This window comes from Centrocercus urophasianus, unplaced genomic scaffold (assembly GCF_019232065.1).
Source record: "Centrocercus urophasianus isolate 14NV4802_14NV808 unplaced genomic scaffold, USGS_Curo_1.0 seq_24, whole genome shotgun sequence".
Taxonomy (NCBI): domain Eukaryota; kingdom Metazoa; phylum Chordata; class Aves; order Galliformes; family Phasianidae; genus Centrocercus; species Centrocercus urophasianus.
The window spans coordinates 11820524-11847161 of record NW_024884800.1 but is presented as its reverse complement, the minus strand read 5'-3'; the positions used below and the strand labels follow the sequence as shown (position 1 = coordinate 11847161).

Sequence of the window (26638 nt, the reverse complement as noted above, 5' to 3'; positions counted from 1 at the left end):
TTCGTAGGTTTGAGACAAAATTATTCTGTACTGCTTATGGGCCCGGCTTTGTACTGGCCATATAAAAATAACAGGATTTTCCACATCTGGCAGAGCCTGTGTGCATTACAAACTTTCCTAAGTCTCACAGTGCTAGGGAAAGAAAAACGACATGGCTGGAAATTGAGGAAATCTGTATTCTCTTCTTAGCTTCCTTATGTGACCATGGGAAAAATCTGTTCATCCTCTCCTAGGTCTTCCTCTTTGTAGTCCCTGTTGTTTCCCAGGATTTCTGTCCCTTCATGCTACCAAGTTTTGTTACTTTGAGATTTTCTCATCATGCATCTCTCTATGCTGCTGCAGTAGAAACAAAGATCTCTTATGTCGTATGTGCCAAAAGGGGCAGAGAAGTTATGTACCTTGGCCAAGATGTAAGAGAAAAGATCATTTCTGATTTCTAGTTTTTTCCCTTTTTTACCCCGAATTATTTTCTGAGGTGTGCCAAAACAGGGTACCTTGCACAAGAGTAACTCAATCTGTATGTGAGTGATAATTCAAATTTGTGCTAAAAGGAAGTCAGATTAAATTTTGTATGCTTTCCTACTACCATTTAACACATTAGTCTCCCCGTAAAGGAGGCCTAGCATTGAGTGACTCATGTGTTATGTAAGTAACTGAAACATTTCATAGTTTACGGAGAAGAATGTTCTTGCTCATTATGTGGATGAAAGGAGATTGCTGTATTTCAAATGACGTGTATAATTTAACACTTATTTCTAGGACTGCTTGGAACAGTGAGCAAAGAGAAACTTTAAAATGTTTGAAGAGACTTGAGTGCTTCATGGTATTTAATGTGACAGTGAAACACACAGACCAATAACTGGTGAGACTGTGCTAATGGAAGATTGGCTCTGAATGCTAACGCTTCCTTACTGATAATGGCATTTATTTTAAGACACAAGTAGATGCTAGTATTTGCCAGTCCGTAAAAAGCCGCTAAGATGTCCTATTTCTTCTGCAACTCGTTGTCTGCTGTGCCACCATAATGGAAGGAGGATGGGAAGTAGTGTTTCATGAAGATCAGGCACGGTAAGGTAGCCAGCGGTAAAGAAAGCGGCATGGCATCATGGCATGCTTGCTGCAGTCAACTGTTTTGGGGATAATGTGAGCATGGGATATTCTGTATTTTAGCAGTGCAGAGTTCACTCAAGTGAGATTTCCCTGTGCATAGGGAAATACGTAATTGTGGTAAATTAAATGAAGCACTGCTTTTAAAATTTTGAAGCTCAGCAGAGTCCAAATGCCACCATCCTCTGCAAATTATCTTCATGTATTTACATGCTTCCATGTTTTAGAGAAACTGGATTCCATTCAGAAAGCATTAACTCCAATTCTGTCTCAGTAGTCCCGTTGATTTTTTTTTAACAAGACAGCAATGTCTGTCTTTCATGGGCTGTTTTTGGCAGCAGCTAGATCTGTAGATTCTCCAACAAATTGGGCCAGCCATTTCCCAGATCCCTGACTTTTTAAAACAAACGTAGCAGCTAGATACCTCCAGGCAATGACAGCGTGGCAGGTTTATGTCCTAACTGTTGAACCTTCTGCAGAAATTAATGAGATCTATGCCTTGTAAAAATCCCTCAAACTGCTGCATTATTTATTTATATTCTGCTTCAAGGACAACACTTTTCAAGCCAAGAGATGACACAAAGGAGCCTTGGGCTGTATAAATATAGAATCTTTTTATTTTTTGGTTAATAGATACAGTACATTTTTTGACTACATATGAAAGCGTTGTTTTCAGTGCATACATTCTGCAGACAGACAGGAACAGGGCAGACATACATTCCTTGGTGTTTTGAGTATTACATGGCACTTAGTTTACTTTCTCTGAGTCCTCAGTTACTGGGCTTCCCCAGTTTTCACTAGCTGCTTTGACAGCTCAAGATCCAAGAAGGAATGACTGGAGCAGTATGTGCTGGCTCTCGTGGCACAGCACTGCCAAGCAGGACAACAGAACACTGCTCACTGTGCACCACACAGGTCTTCCTGCAACCAATGCCCTTAGGGCACTGCATTTGCTTGGGGTCCAAGTGAACCGGTCTGTGTTAACAAAGTATGAAACCAACACATGCATCACAGGACGAAGTCAGTGCTTGTGCTGAACCTTTATGTCCTATACAGTGACCAACTCTTGATAGGATCAAATCCAGAAGTCCTCCCTGAATTTTACTACCTATGTTGGTACTTAACCAAAATTCTTTCTGCCTTTTTTCTTTTATGTGTCACAGCACAAAACCAGGAAAATGGATCACAGGTCTTGGCCATTAGTATCTATAGGACGGGACAAAAGAAACATTGCTACCTTCTGTATTTTCCATTCCCTTTATCAAAAGAAAAAAATAGATCCAAGGTGTGATCCTGGCCAATTCCTGCTTTCAGGAACACACGATAATGCCTCACTTTATTGTACAGCTATTTCCTATTTGCTGCTGAGTCCTGGTGGTACCCATTTGGTGCTAGTGGCAGCTAGAGACCATTGGTCCCAAACACCCTTTCAACTGGAATTGAGCCAGATGGAATTTGTAAAGCAGGATGGTGCATGGCAAGGCAGAGCCAGTGCTCAACATGAAGGGTCACTGAGAAGCGAAGTCATAAGCTGCTTACTGGCCAGTAACAAGCTAACATTGATAAGCATTTTTACAGTATACAATGCATAAATGCAAGGAAAGAAGTGCCTGGCTACTCCAGGTTGCACTAGGTAGATGGCAGGCTGGATGCCTGGAGAGTTGAGCATGTTAGTGAAATGTCTAAGCAGAGCAGCTATGTCTGCAGGCAGCTGTGATTGTCTGCATCATCAGCATTCGGGGGGTTTAAGTGTCAGCATTTTTGTTTGAGCTTGTTATTCAGAAAGACTTTACGTTTTTATCTGGCCTTTCTTGATATTCTGTGCAGATGGTGTGGGCCCAGCACCCTGGCATCCCTTCTAATGAGGTTAATTTGTAAGAACCAAAGAGAAATCAAATTGAGAAAGCATTAAGAGGAAGGTGAGACTCACGTAGATAGACACCAAACTTCATCTCACTACAGACACCAAAAATTAAAAAATTAGAAGAGTGAAAAAGCTTCTCTCATTCAGAGAAGTATACAGAGATGCTTCCAGGCACATCAGAGTAAACCAGTTTCCTGTGCCTATATTGGAAACATTTTTAATGTGGGAAAAAAGCTTACTTCAGTGTGTCTAGTTCAGCCTCTGCAAGAACGGAGGATGCACAAAATACCACAGTGAGATGGGCTCTATATCTGAATTTACTCAAAAGAGGAAAGCATAAGCTGTGATGGGTAAATACCAGCACACAGACAACAAGGAGAGCAAGGAGGAAGTAGGGGCCCAGGCTGCCAAGCCCACCTGGCTGCTGACAGTGCACAGGGGAAGGCACTTTTTGGCAGACTGTATGGCTGGAGGGTGCTGGGAGGAGACAACACATTTGTTGTGAGCTCTAAGCTCCTCTGCCCCAATTCTGCAGAGTTACAAAAAGAAAAACAGGACAGTGGGCTTCTTTAAGGAAAACAAAGGTACTTCTCAATACTCCATCCCACTGAGTTCAGTAAGATTAGAAAAGGCAGGTGGCGAACAAGAGCTGAATAAGAATCCCTGAGACATCTGAAAAACTATGAAACATCACCTCACTTAGACAACTTGGCTCCTTCTGGTGCTCTAACTGATACACCAGCCTGCAGTTCAAACAGAAGCAGTGGAAATCCCTCCCCTTTGCCTTGAGCTGCAAAGTGACACTTTCAGGAATGAGATAAATCTGCTGGAATCATGGAGGTCCCTGCTTCCTTACTGAAACTGACTGATGTGGAAAGCAAGCGAGAGCTGGGACGTGAGGGCCAGCAGAGCGCCGCCGTGAGCTGGCACCAGTGGGTGCTGCAACCTGCAAGTGTCAGTGAAATGCTTTGTGGAGATCCTTAACTCTGCTATGTCTGCGCATCTTTTGACTAAAATACAAATATTACCATATAAATGAATCACTACATTTGTTCCTACTGGGTAAATTATATACATCATTGTAAGAAAAGAACAATAATTAAATTAAGGGAGGAGAGAAAAAGACAAAATATTAGTAAATAAAATAGAAAACACATATGTTCAGTAATACTTTTAGGTAATATTTTTGCTTCTTACAGTTACCATAGAGGGAAAAACCTTCAACTTAAAATAAACATTTCATCCCTGCTAAGGAGGAAAGGCAGTGTGCTCGGCTCTCTTGGAAGAAGGCACTTCAAACAGCAGCATTTCCCAATCTTTTTTAAAACTGAGAGCAGAGTTGCACTTTTTTTGTTTTTCCTACGTGTGCTTATTTCAAAGTTTATAAGCAGAGCTTTTTAAACATTGTCATTTTCTTCTGCTACACAACAAGGCACAACAACAAACCACTTCACGCTGATTGATGCCAGTAACAGCAGAGCCAGACAAACCATAGGCACCTTTCTTTTTCTTTCTGCCACCTGAATAAATTATTTTCCAAATAAGTGATCTGTTATTTGATCAGAGCTATAGATAATTTCCTATTTCATAAAAAACTGATCTGGTGAGTTTTCTGTGACCCATGAGATGAATTATTTCCCAGTATTCCGTTACTTGACCAACTTTACCTCATACATAGACACTAACATACAAAGAAGTGCAAAAATGGCCATAAAGCAACTACAGACCACAGTTATTTGCCAGGCTCACTATGAGCAACGGCCCATGGGCTCCTGCAGGTGATTTCTTAAACAGCTCAAATCTGAGGCTGAGGAGAACAAGACATGGTTCCCAAGAGCCCTTCCACCAGATGCTTTAGCATTCACAGTTAGGATGGCATGGGCTTTGGGGATTTCTCCCCTTTGATCATACCTGAGGCTTTTTCTGTTTATTTCAATGCAACCAACTGTAACCAGTCTTCCAGAATATTGTCTTCATTGCTGCAAGGGCGGTTAGGCTGTGTTCGCCAAGGTAAAATAATTGTTTGCCAAGTGTTGGATGTTTTAGAAAGAATTAATTTGTAATCATTTTAGTTTGTAGCTAATTTCTTTCTCTAAAGAAGTCTAATTAGAGTATCAATTCTAAAAAAGAAAAGGCAAGGGTTATGCAGACCTTGCAATAAACTGCACAAAGTTATGTCCAGGTCTGGGTTTATAACTTAGGAAGTTATAGGCTTGGCTGTCAACATACATCTTTTTTATCTTTGCTTTTTCTACCTGAAAACTCCCTTTACCCCTTCCTAGATTTCTAATGTCAGCACTGGATCTTTCCCAGCACATTAAATGACAAAGATTAGTTGCTTGGTTCTGAGGTTGCTGTGAGGATGGCTGGGGTGCGGATGGGAGCTGGTGTGCACACCTGTAGGCCAGCAGTCCCTGCTGCACACCGCTTTTGCAAAAGGACAACACACTTTGAATTGCTCAGATGTGAGAATTTGTGACCCATTCAGACCGGCACGAGTGGATTCCAAAAATCTTTGCAGCACTCGTGGATGGTTTAGATACAGAAGGCATGGCAGATCGTAGCAGTATTTACCTTGGCAAGCAGCTGGAGACAAGTGTGTTTTACATATGCTCACAGCTGAGAATGGGCTGGTATTCCCAAGATCAAACTGTTGGGCATCTGCCATAGAATTCAAAGGAAGAGCTTTTTTTCCCCAATTTTAAATAATCTGTGGCCAGAAAGGAAACAGAGAAATGCTGCTACACTGCTGATGCCTCAAGGTTATTTATGCGTTCATGTGTCACTCTCATATTGTGGATGAGTATTTTATGCACATTCACACAGATGTGCTCGTGTGCTGGGAAACACCGCCTGCATGAGCTGAAGGTTCTTACTTAATGCAGTGCTGATGCCTTGCAATCACTGCAGATGCATCCCCATCATGGCTCCCTATTGCATAATGTTAAAGAAGTTGCTGTTTGAACAAGGAGGGAAAACAGGGCATCACATTTAACAACACTGTATGTATATATACATACAGTGTTGTTGTATATATATATATATGTATATACATACATATATATATGTATCTATACATACATATATACATACATGGATGCTGGCTGCTTCTCTGTTGTGTCGTTTGGGGAGTGGATCCTCTTGGCAGTGAAATTGTCAGATCACAAATTGTAATAAACATATTTTGGATTTCAAAATATTCCAGAAACATTTACTGAAGGTGAGTTCCCAAGTTAAGAGAAATGTTTTAATTTTTGGATTCTTTTCAAACACAAAACGTTAGAGTTTATGGCTGTAATTATCAGCTGATACCTTCCAGCCTCACACCAAGCAACCCCTAAGATGGGTGCAGGACCAGTGGGATCAGTATTGTCACAGCTATCGTGAGGGGTGACTCTTGGTGACTTATGGAGTAAAATATGGTTAATAAACAATCCCTGCTAAGGGAGGAAGGATGGGAGCAGTTCTGGGTTACAGCTTCCATTAACGATTCTTATATGTGTTCTAATTTACCACATATTTTGCAATAGGCCTTTAAAGATAGAGAAGGGATGCTCTTAAAGATTTTCTGCTCACATCAGAGATGTGCCAGATGAAACATAAGAACCAGTGTGCTGCTGGGTTCCCCCTTGGTTGGCACACAGCCTTTTTATGGAATCCATCGTGGCCAAATGAAGCACCAAAGGCCCTGCACCAGGCTGGGCTGGTTACACTGGGGGTGCAGAGCAGTGCACAACAGAGTTGTAATCCGGAGGGGGGCTGTGGCACTCCAGGCTTGGATCCATAGGAAGGAGCACAGAGTCTTCCAGTGGGAAGTCCATGGTGTCCTCTTCAACCTGCACTGCGGGCTGGTATTTGACAGCTTCACGTTCATGGTCAGATAAGATGGACTCTTTGCTCCTGCTAACAGCTCGCCGCCTGTTGAGAACAAGCAGTATGATATATGGATCCATGGGTTTTATCTGTGTTACTCATGGTCAAAATTATTTATAAACATTTACATACATAAAGCATTTCAATTTAACACTGCAGCACTATGTAAGTTGTTGGTTTTTTTTAAGAACTAGGTGTATTGTAAGCAGATTCAGGAGTAAAGTTGGGAGTCCCAGTGCTCTCTCTGGTTAGCCTTATATGTTTCAGTGCACTCTATATGTCTTAGTTATAAATGCACCTGTCCTATACATGCAGTAATACTCTCTTTATGATATTTGACTTTTCTGAAATCAGAACTGAAGACTATGACTATGACTTTTCTTTAACTGTAATAAAGGATGAAATGATGAATAATCATATCAGACTCCAATTTACAATGATACTAAAAGCACTGTAGGGCAAGATCTCTTTGATGTTCTCTAGCCCAGTAAAATTCCTGAGCTGCACACTAGCAAGTGGTAGTGATGCTCAGTGTGACAGCTGCTGGCCTGTAACCAGTTCTATCAAAAGTCTCATTTTCTGCTATCTCCTCCTATTACAGGCGATCCAGGTGCTGCAAGAGAAGCAGCTTACATCACCAGAGCAACCTCAGTGTCCAAAGTGGAAGAACTCAAGGGAGAATTTGTATCACAAGGTGACCCAGAGGAACAGCAAGCATTGTGGAAAAAAAGGTACTTGTGTTGTAGGCTGCCTTAAAAACTATTTTGGTAAACCTGGTTTCTTCCATTTGAGGAATTCTTAGAAGAGAGTTGGATAATTTAGGAATGGCTCTGGTAAGAATCCCAACCTGAGAATGGCTTTTGAACCTCTTCACTTTGCTTACACACCATTACCATGCACCTCTCTAGGGTAAGTCACTCACAGACTGGTTGTGACGTTGCACATCTTGGCTCAGATTGATTTGTGAGTTGCCTGGGAAGACTCAGAACTAGGCAGTGCTCAAGCACTTTCAGTGTGTATTACAGATTTGTTTAAAGGAGAGTAATGCTACTTCATAATCACACTAAATCAAACCAAAATAGTCAACAGCCATCACATGATTGTGTTACTCACTACACTTATTTTATCTGTACTGCTTCAGTGACTGCAGTCCCTAGCAGGTGATCAGAGACTGGGAGTGTTGAATGTTTCTCAAAGAAAGTGAAACCATTTCCTGCTCCACCGAACATAAAGCAATAGCAAAGAGACAGATACAGAAATTGAAGACCAGGGGCAGGTACAATGAGCAGTGGAAGCAGTAGATCAGGAGCTGTTGTATTGTGCAGGTGCAACACTCTATCAATCAATCCTAGGAGCAGCTGGTTCTGGGCAGGACAGAATTGCAGCATGCAGCTGTGCTCAGACCTGCCAGGTGATGCCACTGTGACTCCAGGACTTGTATTACCCTGCCTCTGAATCTGGAACTTAGCAAGTGCTTTGGTTTTCCTACCAGCTGCAAATATTCTCAGTCTGAGCGACAGAATTAGAGCCAATGCCTCCATTTAAAATGTTGCTAATTCTGGAAAGGTCATGGGCGCAGTGCATTGGTAGAGTAGAATACTACTTTATGAAATATATCCACAGTCACATGTAAGAGCCTCTCCATCTGTAAATTATCCATCCCTGTAGGTCCCTCTTAGAGAACTGTGCAGCAAGTGATGCTGTGTGCATCCCAGTGCACGAAGCTAGGAATAATAGGCTTGCAGCCAGACTCAGGCAGAGCAGATTGCTGCAGTCTCAGCCAGCTGCAATGGGAGACTGGCTGCTTTGTGACTGGCCTGATGTTAGCATGCAGGGCTGGCTTCACACAGAATGTTCGTGTCCCTAGTTGGGTCTTGAGGAGCTGAGCACAGACATCAGAGTGGTAAGAGCCAGCCCACCACCTCCTGCACATCCAGAATAAATCTGGGTCCTATGACTTCTTAAGTGCAAAGACACAGTTTATAGATTAAAGCCAATGTTATTGTGCACTTAGACTTACACAGGGCTCTGAAACCAAATTCTAAAATAAATAGTAACCCTGAGAGCTTCAACAGAAACATGCCATGCTCTGATTTCACAGTCTACATTTCTGGCTTCTCATTTGCCAGGTATTAAAGCTGTTGTTGGAGAAGGCAAAGCTTGGAAGTACCTGTGTAACTTGGCCCCAGTCTGTGTAGTTCAGGGTGTTGGAGAACAGAAACGTTAGGGGTTAGTTTGGCTACACAGTGGGAAACTTTTAGAACCACGTAGCCTTCCAACAAGTGTTCCTGTTGGGTTTCTGCCCCTGAGGCCAAGGGATATCTCAAGGAGTGCAGAAGGCTGATGGGCGAGGTTGGAAGCAAATTTTGTCATTAGCCATGTTATTGCAGAGCAAAATGCAATTAACTTTAGAAACTATCTTTCTAAATGCATTTTCTAAATTGAAGCTATGCAAGAGTCTTGCATTTTTCCCTTTTCTGTTCTATGCTTACTGTCACTCCAATCTGCTCCGTTTGTGCTCAGACACAGAGAAATGTACACATGCTTGGACTGTATATTGGCAAACCAGACTGCAGCTTCCCTTTTCTGTCTCTCCTTGAAATCTCATTTTTTGCATGTGAACTGCCACAGCACAGCAGTCAGTGCAGCTATGCATTGCCCCTGGCAGCGCTCAGTGCTCTGCCTCAGGGAGCAAAAACCCCTCTGTGCCCTGAGCCAGACGTACTGTCCTGGATAAGATAGCACAATTCTCCCTGAGCCCACAGATAAATATTTTCTGATAGAAGTCATTAGATTAATCACACAATAGCTACAAAAGTTAGTAGTGGATATGCAATTAAATAATTTCATTAGAAACTAGCCATTATTTGACTCAGTCCTGCTGGGTTGGTATTACGCTGCCCCAAAGGTATCTCCTTAGGCTGATTTTGCCTAACTTTGGAAAACTGCAGCACAGGCAGTGACAAAGGAGACGTTCAGTTTGGGTAAACCTGCTCAGCACTGTGGCTGAGCCATCCAGCTCCGTGCAGCTGTCAGTGTTCTCCCCCCAGCACAGTGTGAGGATGAGGAATGTGAACACTATGATGCTCAGTGAAACATGGTGAAGATGAGATGCACCAACACTGTGACAGTCGGTGAAAAACAGTGAGGATGAGGTATGACATCAGTAAAACACATCTGCCCACTGATCCAGGCTGATCACATTTTACATGAAGAGCAACTTGAAAACTTTTCTGTCCTTCCCAGAACATGTACTGTTTGTGGCAGGGCACAGGGAAAGATGAAAATCTAAAAATCTAACCTGAACGCTGCCATTTCCTATCCTTAAACTGATTTTGTAACCAAAAGGACTCTCTTTCATAATAGGCACACTTGTATGCAGTACTGGTTGGGGAAACACTGCAGATGCAGTGAGCTGGCTTCAGCCTTATTTCATTGGCAGCACTGAGACTGCAGGGCACAGCACTTGACTCCTCTCTTTCAGAAAGACACCTGCAAATTAGGGAGGTTTATGGAAGAAGTACAAACACTATGAAAGCCCTGGAGGAACCAGTAGTGAAAGATGAGAAGAATGCAAATGGGTAGCAACAAATGACATTCATAGCAACCAGAAAATCCTGCAACACTTTGGGATGTGTTTCTACACTGAGCCTGGAGCTAGTGCTCTGTTTGTCAGATTTAAAACCAAAACTAGGATAGACTTGGTGCTAATGTGGATTCATGCTCCCAGTGCCACTAACTGGAAGCCTGCTATGTCTGTGAGTGTGTTTGTACCACGAGCCTTGGTGCCAACTGTGCACATGAAGGGGCTGTGTGAGGCTCCAGTGCTGTCAGCAAATCCCGTGGCCGAGACACAACCTGAACAAGTGCTTTTTAGTGTGGTGCAGTGGTGTGGGTAGTGAGATCTTTTCAGTACCCATTTTAACTGTGCTATGTCAGATTTTCTGCTATCGATGAAGTTTGAAAAGTCCAGGAGTGAAACCAGGTGAAGAAAAACAGCCTGAGTATTAAGTAATCTTCCACAATACTTTTTTAAAGTTTTCTAGAGAGGTGTCAAAGTTGTTTGGAAAATACCACAGAGGGTAATGCTGTAATAATGAGAGGGTCAGAGAGAACTGATGAAAATTTTTCACCTTTCTGTAAGAACCAGGCTTCTTGGTCAGAGTTAGAAACGTACTGCAGTTGCCAAGAAGCTGGCAAATCATCAGTGGGGCTGTTTGTGTCTGTATCAGAGGGCAGCAGTTTCTAACAGCTCAAATCTCAGGGTCAGTGACTCGAAGAGGAGCACGGAGGGAGGTGCTGTGAGAAAATTGTGTGTCCCTGAGGTCTACAGCACAAGGACAGCACTTATCCCCAGCTGCTCTTATTGCTTTGCAAGTGCCCAAGTATCTTGCCCTCTGTAGGAGAAACCAATAGACTCTTGCATCATGTGGAAATCCTGGGCTTGTTTGGACGCTGTGCTTTGGGAAAGCTGAGAGGTGCGCTGGGCACTGCCAAGCAGAGCAGTTTGTCTCCTGGCTGCATCTCATAATGAGATGTGGGAGCTTCATGGTCCTATAACAGCTTTCATAGGTGTCTGATGAGGCACAGGGTACTAGAGATTAATTTGCTTTTTCTGCGTGGAAAGAAATGAAAGGGTTATTTCTTCCTCTAATAGCTATTTGCTGTCTGTTTGCTGTTCGCTTTAAGACACCCTCAACAGAATTTACTCCTGGGATTCCTCTGGCTGTATCACTGCAATCAGTAGCTGCTGGCAAGGAATGCTCAAGGGATTAAAATCAAGAATTCATTGTTTTGAAGCATTTCTATCCACAAAGCACAGCTAGAATAAAGTTCTAACAGGAAAAATCACCCACTCTCTGAGTGTATGCCCCCTCACAAGGCTGGTCACCTCTCTGAAATTCAAACCACCCAGCCTTTGACTTTAGCTTCAGCACTCAGAAGGTGGTGAGATGAAAAGCACTGCAGTTAGAACCAAACTGAAGTCCCTGCCACTACAAGCATATAGTGTGATACTACATCTGCTGTTTCAGTGTGCTCATCACAGGTGAAAAATCTGTTGAAACTAAGTTCTGCTGTGGAGTAGAAGTATTTCCATGCCTCATTTTTCTGTTACATCAGAAAATACCAGCTCGGCTGCATTGCTGTTGAACACCTTGCATCTGGACATAAATGTCTGATGCACCTGCACAGCCACATTTTGTTCCTATCTTGGTGACCTGCCTTAGGTCCACTTGGGCTCTGACAAAGGCAGAGCCCTCAGCAAAGGGCCCTGAGTGCAACATCAGTGCTCAGTGTCAGCTGAGCCTCGTGGACCCTGGCCAGTGCCAGACATGGCATTATGGAGCAACTGGGGCTGGGAGAGCAAGAAGGGTGAGGGTGGAGGGAGGACAGCTAAGCAGACATCAAGTTGTAATTTTAAACAATAACCTGATTATAGAGTCTCAGGGAGAACTGGAAAGCAGTGCTAGGCAGTACCCTGTTAACACTGTGAGATGAAGCCTGACACCAGAGACATCATTAAATCCCTCTGGGCTGGATGCACTTCCTTGGGTGTCAGCTGAAGTGCCACTGTCTTGGTCAGTCCTTCTGTCCTTTCTGCAGCTTTGCCCTGCAGCAGTGTACTTAAGTAGCATACTAAGATACTTAAGGCTCAGATATGGTCAGTGCAACTCAACAGTAGTCCCAGGCCCAGAGCATCAGATTCACCTTGGAGATTCGTCCTATGGTGTGTAGTGTTGCCAAATTTTAAACTTGTCAGAGGAATGATATGACAAATAGAAATATAGAAGATAGATAAGAAAAAAACAAGGTTTTGGCAAAATAATAAATGCAGCCACCCTGGTTCAGAAAACAGCTAAGCCTTTGAACAGTTTTGTTTTATAAAAGAAAGACTGTTTGAAAAGGATCCAGGGTAACTGTTTTTGAGAGGGAGACACACAATTAACAAGGATGACTTTATCTCCCTTGTTAAACCAGAATCCCTTTCTGACCTTTCTTAGATATTTGAAGACCGTTCCACATGTTTTTGAGGCTTTCTTTTCCAAGTTAGCAGCGGAGGGGGGCGAGGAGTGTCATGTCTCAAATGAGAGGATGATGAGATGCTCTGCAACTACGTAAAAAAGTTCTTTGTGCCAATGGCAGTCTGCAAGGTTAAAAGAAGAAAAAAGCTGGCAAAATAGCTGGACCTCAAACACTCAGTGGAAGGACTGGCCAAGGAAAAACATCTTCCCATTCACCTGACAGCAGCTCAGAGGGATTTCCTGAAAATCTTGAGAAAACAGACTGCTAGGGGATTTCTGTGTTTCTGCATCTGGCTGGATGTTGATCTCTCAGCAGAAAGCTTAGAAGGGGAAGAGAGAACCTTGCTTTTCCCCAGTTCCCTCATATCCAAGGGTGGAAAAGCAGTAGGGGAAGTGCAGTCAGAGGTGGCTGACATCTCCCAGTCAGATTTTACCGGGGAGGCTGTGTGTGTTGCGTGCGTCAGCATGACATCATGCAGCAGAGAGTTGAATCACAGCAGGTAAAGTAGTGTGGCAATACAGTTCCTGACATTTGAGCAGCTTCTTTTTTAGAGCTGGTGCCATTTGGTTTCCATAGCAATGCACTGCACTGTGCAGAAATCCCCTCAGCGTGTGCGTAGGACAGATACGTGAACCCTAATCCCAACCTCTGCTAGTCCTGTGCCAGCTGTGTGAGTGCTGCACAGTGCTGCTGAGCAGCAGGCTCTAAGGGCACACTCATGTTCTGCAGCATCTGAATGCTCCCTGCTAATGCTGCACGGCTCTTTACCTTTAGTTAGGCAACCTTCCCCCTTTTCTACTTTCTGCTTGTGTCTTGCCATCAAGCATTCATACAAGAATATATAGTTTTAAGGTCTGAAAAGACAAGGCAAGCTTCTTCAGAGTTATACCTCCTTTGAAATACTTTTATATTCTCACTGTGCACTTTCATGTCAACTCCCCCATACTACACAGGAATTGTGATAGCCTTTTTTACATCTGTTGTCTCTCTTTAATGTGACAAACTGTGACTCAACGCAAAACAAGAAATTGCTCTGATGGGAAAAATCTTTGAGTTTAATGCAGAGGAAACCAACAAAAATCTAATCAACGGATTTCAGAGGAAACTCTAGGCCGTTCAATTAAACTGCAATTAGCTTAATTAACTGAGTAGTATGGAATACTTTGCTCTGGAATTGTTTTTTAACAATATTTTGAGTTACTTGTCTCTAAAATTCTACATGTTGGCATCTGAATCAGTACATGGATTATTATTGCTATTATTCATTTTAACAGAGGTACAAGTGCAGACCAGTTTCACTGCTAGGTTTGCTTCCTGCCTCTGCATGACTCTTACAGAAACAGAAAGAACTGCTAGCTAAGAAATCATCTGCTTTTGTTCTTCTCTGATGGACTGTACCATGAATGGATAACATACAGCAAATACTGGCACAGCTTCTACTTGTAAACTAAACAACAAAAATGCAATTCATAGGATTATGTAGATGCTAGGATTAAAGTCTTCTCTGGAGGACTGTCAATGACAGCTGTGAAACAGCAAATGAAGAACTCACAGCACTGGTAAGTGCACCTTACAAAAATCTGTAGTGCTTAAACTATCCTTCACTAAACATTCCTTCTTCATGTTTCCCACATCCCACCAATTGCAAAGGTGCCAGCCCTGTGCATCTAAAATTAGATAGAGCCCTGTTACCAGAGTAATAATAAACGTTATTCTCTGGATTAATCAATCACATTTTCCAAACTTTGTTCTATCACTACGAAGGAGTCAGGAAAAAAGCCAAAGTAGAGGTGTATGTCTTAAGCTATTTTGCTCTTATCATCTGTCATGAGCAGAATATTCTGTCCTAGCAGACTCAGAGCATGAACAAGAGAAACCAGCTTCACTAGAGAGTGCTCCTCTGTTTTTGAATGTGACTCAGAATTGCAAAGCAACTTGGCTTACTTTGGCAAAAGGAGTTCGGTTGGTTGATGAGACATCATGTGTTCAAAGCTGATGAAATGGGTTTTCATTTTTATCACAAGAATCAACTTTTTTCACGTTAATTAACCTTCCTGTAGTAACAATACAACAATGCTGCATCCCTTCCAGAGACCCAGAAGTGTCTTTTATGTTCAACTTCTTTCTGGAAACAGTTCATGTCATAGTTTTCTTGATCTTAAAATACGTTAACCATGACCTTTCTGTTGCAGTACTGAAATCCAGAGTTGCTTCTCCTTCTAGCTTGTTTATGAAGTGTAAAAATTTTCCTTTTGAAACCAGAAACAAAACTGTAAATTTTGGAAGCATTTTTCTGAATGGAACACTGGCTTCTAAAGAAATGCATCAAAAGTACTCACGCGAGTGCCATGATCCCGTAAGGCCAGGAGCGGATTTCCAGCCTCTTTGGACTTTTTATCTCATCTGATGTCAACACCATCCCGCTGTCTGACTCCTGGAGAGCAAAAGGAGGAGAACATCAGCAGAGTGTCAACATGGAGGACTCTGAAATTAGAAGTTGTATACCCAGGGGAGAGTGTGGGGAAATCAAGCTAAACCAGCACTGAAGTCAGTGGAGAAGGAAAGACAAGGAGTAGGAACAGCAAATTCTAGCTCTTTCATTTTGTGACGATACAGCTTTTGGCCCAGAACTTCACCTCATAAAATCGTCTCCAGTTACAAAGCAGACAGAACAAGGGCAGGAGAATCCAATTTCTCCTTCACTGTGGCCTGCAGAGGTTGGAGCTTCCTGTCCACGTGGTTATCAGGGAGGTACTAACAGGAAGGTGACCACCTGTAGATGTGATACTGCAGTGTTATATGTTGATTTTTGTGTGCTGGAACTATTGTAGGAGCTACCAGCTTCTCTGCATATTTGTAAGATCACAGGCATTGTCAGGGAGAGCTGGACAGCAGCCATCAACCTGCAAGGCACATGTTTGCATCAAAACTTCCAGTTGCGTGCTATCTAGTGACATGCTTAACACAGAGATATGTCCAGTTGGTATAGGAAATTAAGTCCATTTTCTGAATTTTCTCTTATCAGGGCCACTATTATCAGTTTTCAGCCAGCTGGTCCTGATTATGCAGCTATTTAGCCTGGATTTCTCTCTGTCTTTTATCTTTATTATTTCCCCTTAAAATAACATGCTCTAGAAACAATTTATCTCAGTGTTCCTTTTCAATTTTCTTACAGAGAAATTGTAAAAAAAAATAATCTTAACAAGATACTACATAAAATCAACAGAATGGAAGGTGTGGTAGAGTTTTAGAGTTCCTGGGCAACTTTTTCAAATAATGACCTAATCAGCATTAATGCCTTGGTATTTAAGATAATTGTAGTAATTCAAGTGCATTTACTTAGTCCAAAAGTAGATCATACCATAATTTTCTTCAGAAGATTCGCAATGATATCTCACATTCACTTCCAATCTGTTAGTGTATTACCCTTTTTTTTAAAAAAAAACTTTTCTCCCTCCATGTAAGGAGTTGCTTTAAAATGCCATGAAGAAAGAACATTTAGGAAAGTAACACTTGTGCTGGCAGCAAAAATCTCTTACTGACACCAGCTCTATCTATGAAATGTCTCCACATGATTCTGAGGAACAAATCTTTATCCGTCAGAAGGAGGTGCAGGAACCAGAGGAAATTCTAAGCCCCTAATCCCTGAAGAGGCACTGATAAAGGCACAGAAATTACATTCAGCAGAATGCTAGGGAATAATGAGCATCAAATCTGTGCTCCCAAGGGAGCACTAACTGGGGGTGCTGGGCTGTCCCCAGCAGCAGGTAGCTGCTCACATTCTTCTTTTCTCTTCCTGCTCCTGAAGGTGCATGCCTTCTTCCATTTCTACCCAACTTCTTCTTCTTTCTACCTGCTTCAAACATGCATTACAAACGTCTCTCTTCAGTGCACAGGATCTGTCACTGAGGCAAGCGGGATGCGCTGCAGCCGATTATTACCTGAGTAAATTTATGAGTTTTGTTTTGTTTTCTTTGTTTAAATAAGAAAGTAAAAAAATAGAAAAAACCTCCATCCCAGAACCTTAATTTCAGGGGAAGCCAACAAGCCAAGCAACAAATTCTGCAATAAAACAAGCCTTTGTTTTCCACTGGAGTGAAAATGAAATCTTTCAACACCCTCCCACATGCAGAACCATTAAGCTATCAATAAAAATGCCCACCTAGATTGGGGAACTTGCAAGGTAAAGCCCTTTGAATCAAGGAAAGCCAGTATTTGAATCTTGGTCAGGTTCCTCCTGAACTGACCCCCTCACCATCCAGCTGTTGCCTGGTTCAGCCAGCCAGAATCCCCTGGGGACATTTTCTTCAAAGGCTCAGTTTCAGTAAGCTGCCATTTTCTTATGGGGAAAAAATCAAACCAATATTGAGATATGCTCCTGTCTGGCTGTAACATAAAGCTCTGCAGCCTGACCAACGTCAGTCTACTCACACAGGAGCTTCTCTTCAAATTATTTGTCAAAGTAAGTGCAGGTTCCTCTGCTGTCACACAGCCCTGTGTGTGAGATGCTTGGGCCAAATATTCCCCTCGATTTAAAGCCTTTTTTCTGACCACAGAGATTTCAAACACTCTGATAACCGTTCGGTGTTGGTGCCAAGCAGTCAATGTTGCTAGTGGAGAAGGACACAGTCACCCCGCTCACCTCATGCATCACCTTCTCCTTTCCCACTGAAACTTCATCAAACGTCTTCACACTCAGAGGGCGCCTTTTGCTGCCGCTGCTGGAAGACAGAAAGTTGAAGGGCGACATGAGGCCCAGGCAGGTGCTGGTAGCTCAGCTAGTAGCCCTGACACAGCTCCATCCCCATCCCAGTCTTTCTTTGCCATCTCCTGTAACTAACAAACAACGCTCTGACAAATATTTTTGTCCAACTCACTTAGAACTGCCACACTGTGAGAACAACCCAGCTACATCAGATCTCCCTCTCCTTCACACCCGTGCTCAGACATGTATTTTTCTTACCCAGTTTCCACTGCACTCCAGCGATTAACACAGTTGTTCAAATTTTCCTCCACGGGGCAAGTTTTGGAGTTAGGCTCTCCATCAGGACACAAGGTAATGTTCAGTGGGATATAGTCTTTACCATCCTATAAAATAATTAGCATAAGAGAACACAAAGCTGGTAAATGCTGTTTTACACTCCATCCCAGATGTTAAAAGTTACCATATTATACAGGGCTTCACAATGGGAAAGGACTACTTTTTATTTTAGTTGTATATTTCTGCAGAGCAATCTTTAATGTTCTTCATAACACACAGAAGTTAGAATGTGCAGCTTTATACAACACTTACTGTGTGGAGGGCTTTGTATGAGGAAAATTATTCACTGCATAATCTATGACATAAAAAGATTGAAAACTCTCTAACTTCCCAATGGTCATCTGCAGTTTGGTCTGTTTTCTCTTCCAGGCACCTGTCTGAGCTATTGCCCCACCAGTTCTCACAGCACTCACAGCTCTTGTAGACATCCCTCACACATGGCACGGCAGAGCCAGGCGCACAGAGGGGTCAGTGGGTGTGCAGCCAGCAGCTGGCTGTGCTGCCTTTCACAGCAGTGCCCTTGGTGAGTTTGCTGCAATTTCCTTGTGATCACTGCTGCATTCCAGATGCTTGTCTGTTCTGCCCCGGTGAAAGGGAATGGAATTTCACTGATTTACCCTTCCTCAAAGCAATACCCTGCATTGTCATTGTGCTGGGAATTTCAAGGGGCCAGTATTAGGGACACCAAAATCCAAAGTTAAGAATTTTAGAGGAGGAAGGAAGCAGCAGGAAGTCACAAAGTCCTTATGGCTGATACAATTTTAACAGAATTTGGAATTGGTTAAATAATATGGTTAAGTAATATTGCCTACTTGGAGACTTTCTGCATATTATCAGCTTAAGGAGTTGCAGCTTAGGAAGAGGCAGTCCTTCGAAAAGCCTGGAAGGATTTTATTCCTCGTTCTTACAAGAAATTGGTGCCACAAGTTTAATGGAATTCAGTTCACATATTAGTAAGGTCCGCATTGTCATTTACATCACTGCAGAAATCATCAGAAATTGCCAAGCCCTAAAACTATTTGTCCAAATTTTCCTTTGCTTTTGAACCATTTTAGTGCCCTATTCCCTTATCATGATTTTGTATCTCCTTAATTTACTTCACTTTCAGCACAAAGCTCACAAGCTCTTCATATTGCAAACTGGGCCCTCTTCAACTTGGCTTCACTAAATTTATTTACAAACAGGAAAGAGCTGGAGGAGAGTTGTGAATTGACAATTACGTAGTGGATCAGGTTGATTTCACTGAGGAAGGAAAGTGGTTAACTATTATGAAACTAGTAATTATGTAATTGACTTTCTGAGATTCACACTGTATCCTTTTAAAGCTCCTAAGAGCGCTGATGAACATAAGCTCAGAATTTGAGAGAGACAGTTCAGCCCAACTAGCAGTTTACTATATTGAAATCTAATTAAAATTGTTTGTGAGGTAAAGCACCAGTGTTCCTCTAAGGGGCAAATGAGCCGATATTTAAATTAATGTACTGCAAGTTTCTCTTATTAGATATGGATAAACTCCTAGTTTTGAAATATAACCCCTTCTGAATCATTAACATTTTCTTTACCCATTTCAGCAGCCATTTTCCTTGTAACCTTTGTTATGAAATCAAATCTAATATTGCTGCTTAGCATAGTCTTTACTTGTGTACAGGCACATCCACACACACACACATTTGTATAGGTCCATGTTCACTGCAGAAATATTTGTGTTGCTGTACCTGCTGTACATTGGCCTGAAGAAGGTCTCCTAAGCGCTCTACAAGCTCAGTGAAGGTGGGTCTCTCTGTGGGCACTCCATGCCAGCAGTCCAGCATTGTTTGGTAGCTAGATAAAAACCACAGGTATTGAAAAAATAGAATGACACAATCTTTGTATCCAAACTGTTTTTTTTCTGCTACTGAATGTTTTGGTCCTCACTCGGGTAGTTTGGGAGTAAGATGTGTTCAAATCTCCATGTGCTGAAATTCTACTCTAGTTCCACATGGAACATTTTTTAATCTATCTGTTGTTTCAAAAGAGCCTGTAGGCTTTTCATTCTCACCTAGCTTTAGACTGATTTGACTGACAGGCCTACTGATGTTGCTGAAATAAGTCATAGCTATGGGTGCCAGCACACAACAGTTTTCTGAGTTTACATTCACAAACTACAACAAACTTAGGGAGATCTGTTCATCTTGTTGGCAGAGGTTGAGCTGACTTGGCCTTTCACTAGCATTCATCTGTTATCAGGAGATCCAACATATGCTCAACTACGATGTTTACTGAAAACAAAATGCAAAATACAACCATCATCTGAGAAGGTCCCCTTCCTCCTCCAGACTTATTATAATCTCCTTTGTGATACTTAAATGACGTGCAGCATTTCTCAGTACAAAGCCAGGAGCTCTTACACTTCTGGAGTAGAATATTCTGGTGACCTCATCCGGGTTCCTTCCTTGAGCCGTCGGCAGAAGTCCTCGTCTATCTGCACTCCGGGGTACGGAGAGGCACCTGGTGGGAAATGTAAGGGGGTGCTCAGTGAATGAAACACGAGTTGGTGACATCCGCTGAGAAATGAGATCGTCTGGAGTCTTGTAGTGAAAGAGGCTGGAGCAAAGAAGGGGTTGTAACCACTGTCTAAACGTTTCAGTTGGTGACCCATTACAGACTCACTCTTTCTTTTTAGAGGTTTCAGTCACACAGTCTGCTCTGAATCTGTAATATAGGGTGGATCACTCCAAGGTAAAACATGGCAGAAGAGAAATAAACGTTTTTCTTCAGAGGAAAATGCATTAATTGAATGTACTGTTCTCTGCAACCAATTAGAGAAAAAGGGCTTATCAGAACTTGTGATCATTGTTTTATAACACCTACACTTTACAATGCACCACAAATAGGAGGAGCAGACATATGATTTGTGGAAGTACCCTGGCATCTGAGTAATCTGAACCTCATAGGTAAAATTCAAGAGATGTCTGTACTGAAGTTTGAAAAATTACTTAACCTATTGGAGACAAACCTGAAAGATCTGTAATGTTTTCTTCCCTTTCTTCTCAGCAAAAGCTCTACCTGTAGTTCAGCCCTTGTCTTTCTCATTTTGGCATCTTAGAGGCAGGATGGTGAATTTGGAAGAAACTTTAATCAACTCTTAGCAAAGAGGATTGAATACAATCTGGATCTGCATCCAGCCCTCAAGGAATCTGTATATCATTTACTGTCTACAGCATTCCTATGTATTTATTTCCTGTAATTTCTCCCCTAGTTTGGAAACATCACCAAGTGCTTTGCTCTTGGAGGTACCACAAGCACAGCAGAAATCTTTTGGAGGAAAGCAGAGAAGAGCATGCCAGAATGTGACTATTCCTAGAATTATTCTATTCTGTGAACCTGATCACTCAATCTGCAACACAATGCAGGGATCGAAGTCCAGGGCACTCCATAAGAGGGCAGCTCAACACAGCAAATAGGCTCTGATGACATTCAAAGTTTGGAGGCACAGAACATTCCTTGATGTGCAAGTATCAGATCACAGTGTCAACAGTGTTCCCTAAAGCTATTTCTGCTTTGCATCTTGATTTTCCTTCCTAATTTTGTCTTTGTTCTGTCATTATGATCATAATAACTTGCTAATGTAATGTTCAGCTTACATGGCATCACTCATTGGTCAAAGATCTCTAAACAAGCTTCCATCAGCTCTCATAATCTCTCCAATTAAGCGGACAGATAGGCACTATGGCACAGTTTATCCACAGTTAAACTAAGAAAATGGCATGGATAGGTATAGGGTCTGGAAGCACTGACGGTTGTCCAACCTACTAAACTGCCACTTGCACATCTCCTGACCTGTCCATAGCTTGTCTTTGTATAGGTCGACTGGGACTGAGACCTTGAAGACAAGGCAGTGGAACTGCGTGAGGAAGGATGGAGAATTCCATCTGATCTGTCATACAATCATAGAGTAGCTCACATTGGGAAAGATCTTAAAGATCATCAAGTCCAACTGCAACCAAACCATACTACCCTAACAACCCTCCGCTAAATGATGTCCCTGAGCACCACATCCAAATGGATTTTAAGGGATGGTGACTCAGCCACCTCCCTGGGCAGCCTATTCCAGTGGTTAACAACCCTTTCTGTAAAGAAGTGTTTCCTGATATCCAACCTAAACTTATCCTGGCGCAACTTGAGGCCATTTCTCCTCGTCCTGTCACCAGTGAGAAGAGACCAACCTCACTCTCGCTACAATCACCTTTCAGTTACTGGAAGAGAGCAATAAGGTCTCCCCTCAGCCTCCTCTTCCCCAGCCTGAACAGCCCCAGTTCCTTCAGTAAATCAAGTAAGTCAGTCAATTTGAGTTACCTATACATCACTGATCAAAGCAACTGCAATATTTTGGTGAGACCAAGTACAGGGAATGCAATGGTAAACTGCCTTGAATTATGACTGCAAAATGTTTTGTTAGTTTATATTTTGACCACTGCTGGACTCCTACTAGCTGAAGGCAGTCCAGATCTCAAAAGTAGGGAAATCTCCCTTTCCACTACCATTATACTTCATCTAGACTACCACAGAACTTGGATATGGGATGCTGAGACAGCTTAGGAGAAATGTAGGCTGAGGCATATGGTGTAAGGTCTAAACATTATGTTTTCCTTGGGGGAAATCTGTTTCAAAATGCTCAAAGAAGTGGCATGCATTTGATATAGTAGCACTCTTTTGATCTTGGTTTTATTTTAGTAGGATAATAAGATGCTGATGTTATACAACCAGGCGCTACTTGTTTACATAATTACATTTGATTACCTTTCGAACAGTGCACATTTAAATTCCAAGGGACACTGCCATTCTGTAAATGCCTTCAGGATCTATTAGGAATCGCTGGCTCAACCTGACGTGAGGTGTGCTGACTCCATTTACATAATGCAGAGCTCAATGCAAACCCAGCCCCAGATTAAAATACACGGTCTTTCCAGTTCTGATTTCCCTGTATGCCACCAAAACAGACCCAGTCTGCCAGCCTGTCAAGAGGAAGCCTATCATGCGTCATTCAGCTGCTGACCCTGGCAGGACCCACGTCCAAACCAACTCTGCATTTTGCTAGTCAGAAGCTGTATTTTTTTCAAGGGTGCTAAGTCTGTGGGACCCTGTAAAAAGCAGCAGTTGTAAGTGGGAGCTAAAGCATGCCCTGTAGCAATGACAAATAACTTTCCTTTCCCTGGCTCTCAAATATCTGTAAAACTTTTATGTAAGAGAGTTCAATCAGTGACAGAAATCCTTAATTAAATATTTATCGTGTGAGCTGCAGATGTGAGTGGTGCCAAACCACAGGCATGCTTGGATGATCTGAATGAAAACCCTCTTAAGAGAAAATGACTTGGTTTTGAGTCTGTGCCATGGACTGAGGAAAGCAGTTTGGATCCACGTCACAGGGAAGGCAGCAGCTCTACAAATGGCAGCCCTTGGAAGAAGCTGGTAGATTTCCCTACATTCAGAACAGGACACTCTGTTGTCCCAACTGAGCACCTTCATTAAGCAAACAGGCTATCTAAGATGAAAAGAAAGCAGATATATGTGCTTTTTTTTTCTTCTTTTTTTCTTCCCCCAAGTAGTTAAATGAATTTCAGTGAAAAAACTGTGATTTCTATTAGTCTGATATTGAAGACCAAATGACCCAAAGTTGACACGTGTAAAATGCTGTCTTTGCCATTCAGCAGTGTGCAGTCCACTTGGTTCCTTGGAGATGCACAATGGAGAGACCACCCCCTGTGTGTGCCTCTGTGTGCTGATACTGATGCATCTCCAGAAACCCTCAGTTAAAACTGGGGCACTGCCAGTGCTTCTAGAGTTTCACCTTTCTGTGGTGTTTCACACACAGCATCATCCTGTTACAGAGCCCTGGAAGTGTTACACCAAAGTAACAAAGCTGTAAATAAAAAGAGCTAGGCTGGGGGAAAGCAACACCTGCCACTTGCTTTAACCACCTGAGTGTGAACTTCCTTTTGCAAGGTGATATAAAATAAAGAAAAGTCCAAATCAAAGATTTTGACTGAAATCAGGTTGTGTTCTTTGCAAACAACCCTGAATAAATTCTGAGTTACAAACACCTCCGGACTTTGCATCCAGATCTGGACTTGGCATCTTGAGTCTAATCACTGATTGCAACTGATCCATGGACCAAAGATAGTAGGGTATTACAGTTTGCTTTCAAATTCAGAAGCTTAAGTTGACAATTCTGCTTGTTTTCTTTTGTCTGCAAATGCTGATTAAGAAGGCAGAGCTGACATTCCTAAATTCCCTCAGGAAAACAAGACTTGCTACTCTGTAAAGAGAATTTGAGAGCAGCAAAATCCAACTCCCTGTAAGACCGCTTGTCTACATTTCTGGGCTTTATCTGCTGGACAGTAACCAGGTCTCAGTGAAGCTGAGACTTCTAACACCATCAGAAGATTAAATCTATATTAAGAACAGTATTGCCATCCCTTCAAAAATTTTGTGGCTTGCAAATGACATGGGCAGAAATGTATGCATTCTACCTGCTTGCTGCCAAAATGATTTAAGCAGAGCCTAGCACTGGTTCTCACGTCAACCTGATGGCAGCTGTTGCCAGTTCATTTTTCTTACTTAAAATCTTACTTAGTTTTTGTGGGAAAGATAATAGACTGAGATAAAATGCAATGTGGGCAAACTCCTCCTGGTTTCCTGGTCTGCCACGAGCAACATCAGACCACTGTGTCAGCAGCAGTGCAATCCTCTGCAACCTCTGGGCTGCGTGGTTTCCTAACGCAGAGAGCTTAAGGGAAAATACAGTTTGATGGGGAAAATTCTTCATTGCTCTCAAAGAAATATTTCATTCTTGAGTATTTGAGGCTTGTGTTATCTCTGTGCTCTGCTGGTTACAGTTATTACAGATGTCAAGTCCAGGATTTTAGATTTTGTTTGGTTCCTGCCCCTGCTCCCCTGTATGCACTGCTTTCATGCACTTTGCCAGATGGAGTTCTTGTTGACTTTATTTTACACCAGATACACTGTGCAATTGTACTAACTGAAATAGAAACATGACATCACATTATTATCTTTTGTCAGAAGTTCCTCATAGTAACCATAGAGTCATCAGCTGGGAGGAAAAAAAACATTCTTACCTAGAGAAAATATTTCCCATAGCAGAACTCCAAAAGACCATACATCACTCTGTGTTGTGTAAATCTTATCAAAAATTGCTTCTGGAGCCATCCATTTGAGTGGAAGTCTTGCCTACGAATGCAAAAGACACAACACATTGCCAGAACTGCTGTTAACAATCTGCTAAGTCCTAGGAGAATAAAGGTCTGAGATTAGCATTTTAGGTTTTTTCCACTTACATCTCCTTTCCGAACATAGTCAGGGTCTTTGTAAATGTCCCTGGCTAGCCCAAAGTCACAGATCTTCACCACATTGTTCTCAGAAAGAAGGATGTTCCTTGCTGCCAAGTCCCGATGGATGCACTGGGAGGGAATGAAGAGAGGCAACATCAGGGGGTCTGCCTGGACAGCGGGTCACAGCTAGGGCTGAAAGCACGAGACCTCCTTTGGAGATGGACAGATAAAGGTGTTTTTGTTGTGAGAAGGTTAAAGAGAGGGAGAAAATAACTTGAGGAACAAACTAAGTATTGCAGTTCATCTTCAGGTTTTTTCTGTATGAAAAGATGTTCATAGTAATGATGAGACTAAGGGAGTGCAATTTTCCAGTTAATTATTGTTTGGCAAATTTGGGAGAGATCAAAAAGCAGCAGGAGCTGCACTTGCAAATGCAGTCCTATGAGCATGTGTGAGAACAGGGTCATTTCACATAGGCAATTGCTGCTCATGTAATTTCTGTGTGTGTACCCATGTAGCTTTGTGCTAAATCCAAGCTCTCAATTTTGTTCACACTTTGGTATGTGTAATACATATAAAAAAGAAGTCTTTCCACAGTTACAAATGTACTTTCTTTTCCTATCAAAAGATATGCTAGCTTTGCTGATAGTCTCCACCATAACTGACACCACCATAACAAGCTAAACAAACAGCTGTGTAGTCCCTCCCCCTTATTCAGCAGCACTTTACTGGCCACACCAGAACCCTTCCACATAAGCTTTCTGCATCTGCTTGAGTCAGTTCTGTGAATGGCCTTACAGTCTGTAGTCACACCTTCCTAGCCCAGAACAGGACAGATGTTCCTTCAGAGCTCCTTCAGTGCTACTGACTGCTTAACCACTAGAGCTAAGGTGATCTCCAACACTACTACAAAATCAAATAACAGATTACACAGGCTTAAGCTATTTGGGTTTCTTCATGTCAGATACCCATGATGTTTGAATGAACTCACTTTTCTGGAGGCAAGAAATTCCATCCCTTTTGCCACTTGGAAGCTGTAACAAATCAGGTCCTCCAAAGTCAGTGGCCGCTTGTACAGATCTTCAGCATCTAGGAGAGATCACAGACAGAGCAGAACACTAGAGCAGCAGTCCCAGAGCTTTTGGGCACTGGTGTTGCTGCCACACTGATGATCCCAGTCCTGCATTTGAGGATTGTTAGGTTCACAAGCTGTCTAAAATGCTATTACTTCACCAAAGTCACAGTTCTGGCTTGGGAATCACTGACCTACAGCCAGACCAGATGGTTAAAGAGTTCAATCCAACATTTATTCACATCATTTAGTTATGGGGAAAACAATATCTGGGGATAAAAGAGAGGGGAACTATTTATAGTGTGTGAAGAGACTGGGGACAGATTGGC

General features: G+C 42.3%; 1 protein-coding gene across 2 annotated transcripts in view; it reads right to left on the bottom strand.

Moving 5' to 3' along the window:
• Positions 1-1702: 1702 nt before the first annotated feature.
• Positions 1703-26638, bottom strand: part of LOC122163917 (vascular endothelial growth factor receptor kdr-like) — a 119993-nt gene continuing 95057 nt past the window's right edge. For both annotated transcript variants that reach the window (XM_042825492.1, XM_042825493.1), the window contains exons 22-30: positions 26229-26326; positions 25244-25366; positions 25025-25136; positions 20297-20396; positions 19625-19730; positions 17832-17956; positions 17511-17589; positions 15208-15302; positions 1703-6889 (exon numbers count right to left, since the gene is read on the bottom strand). In XM_042825492.1, the coding sequence (XP_042681426.1) occupies positions 6679-6889; positions 15208-15302; positions 17511-17589; positions 17832-17956; positions 19625-19730; positions 20297-20396; positions 25025-25136; positions 25244-25366; positions 26229-26326 (1049 nt within the window). In that variant the 3' untranslated portion in view covers positions 1703-6678. The remainder of the gene's footprint in view (positions 6890-15207; positions 15303-17510; positions 17590-17831; positions 17957-19624; positions 19731-20296; positions 20397-25024; positions 25137-25243; positions 25367-26228; positions 26327-26638) is intronic.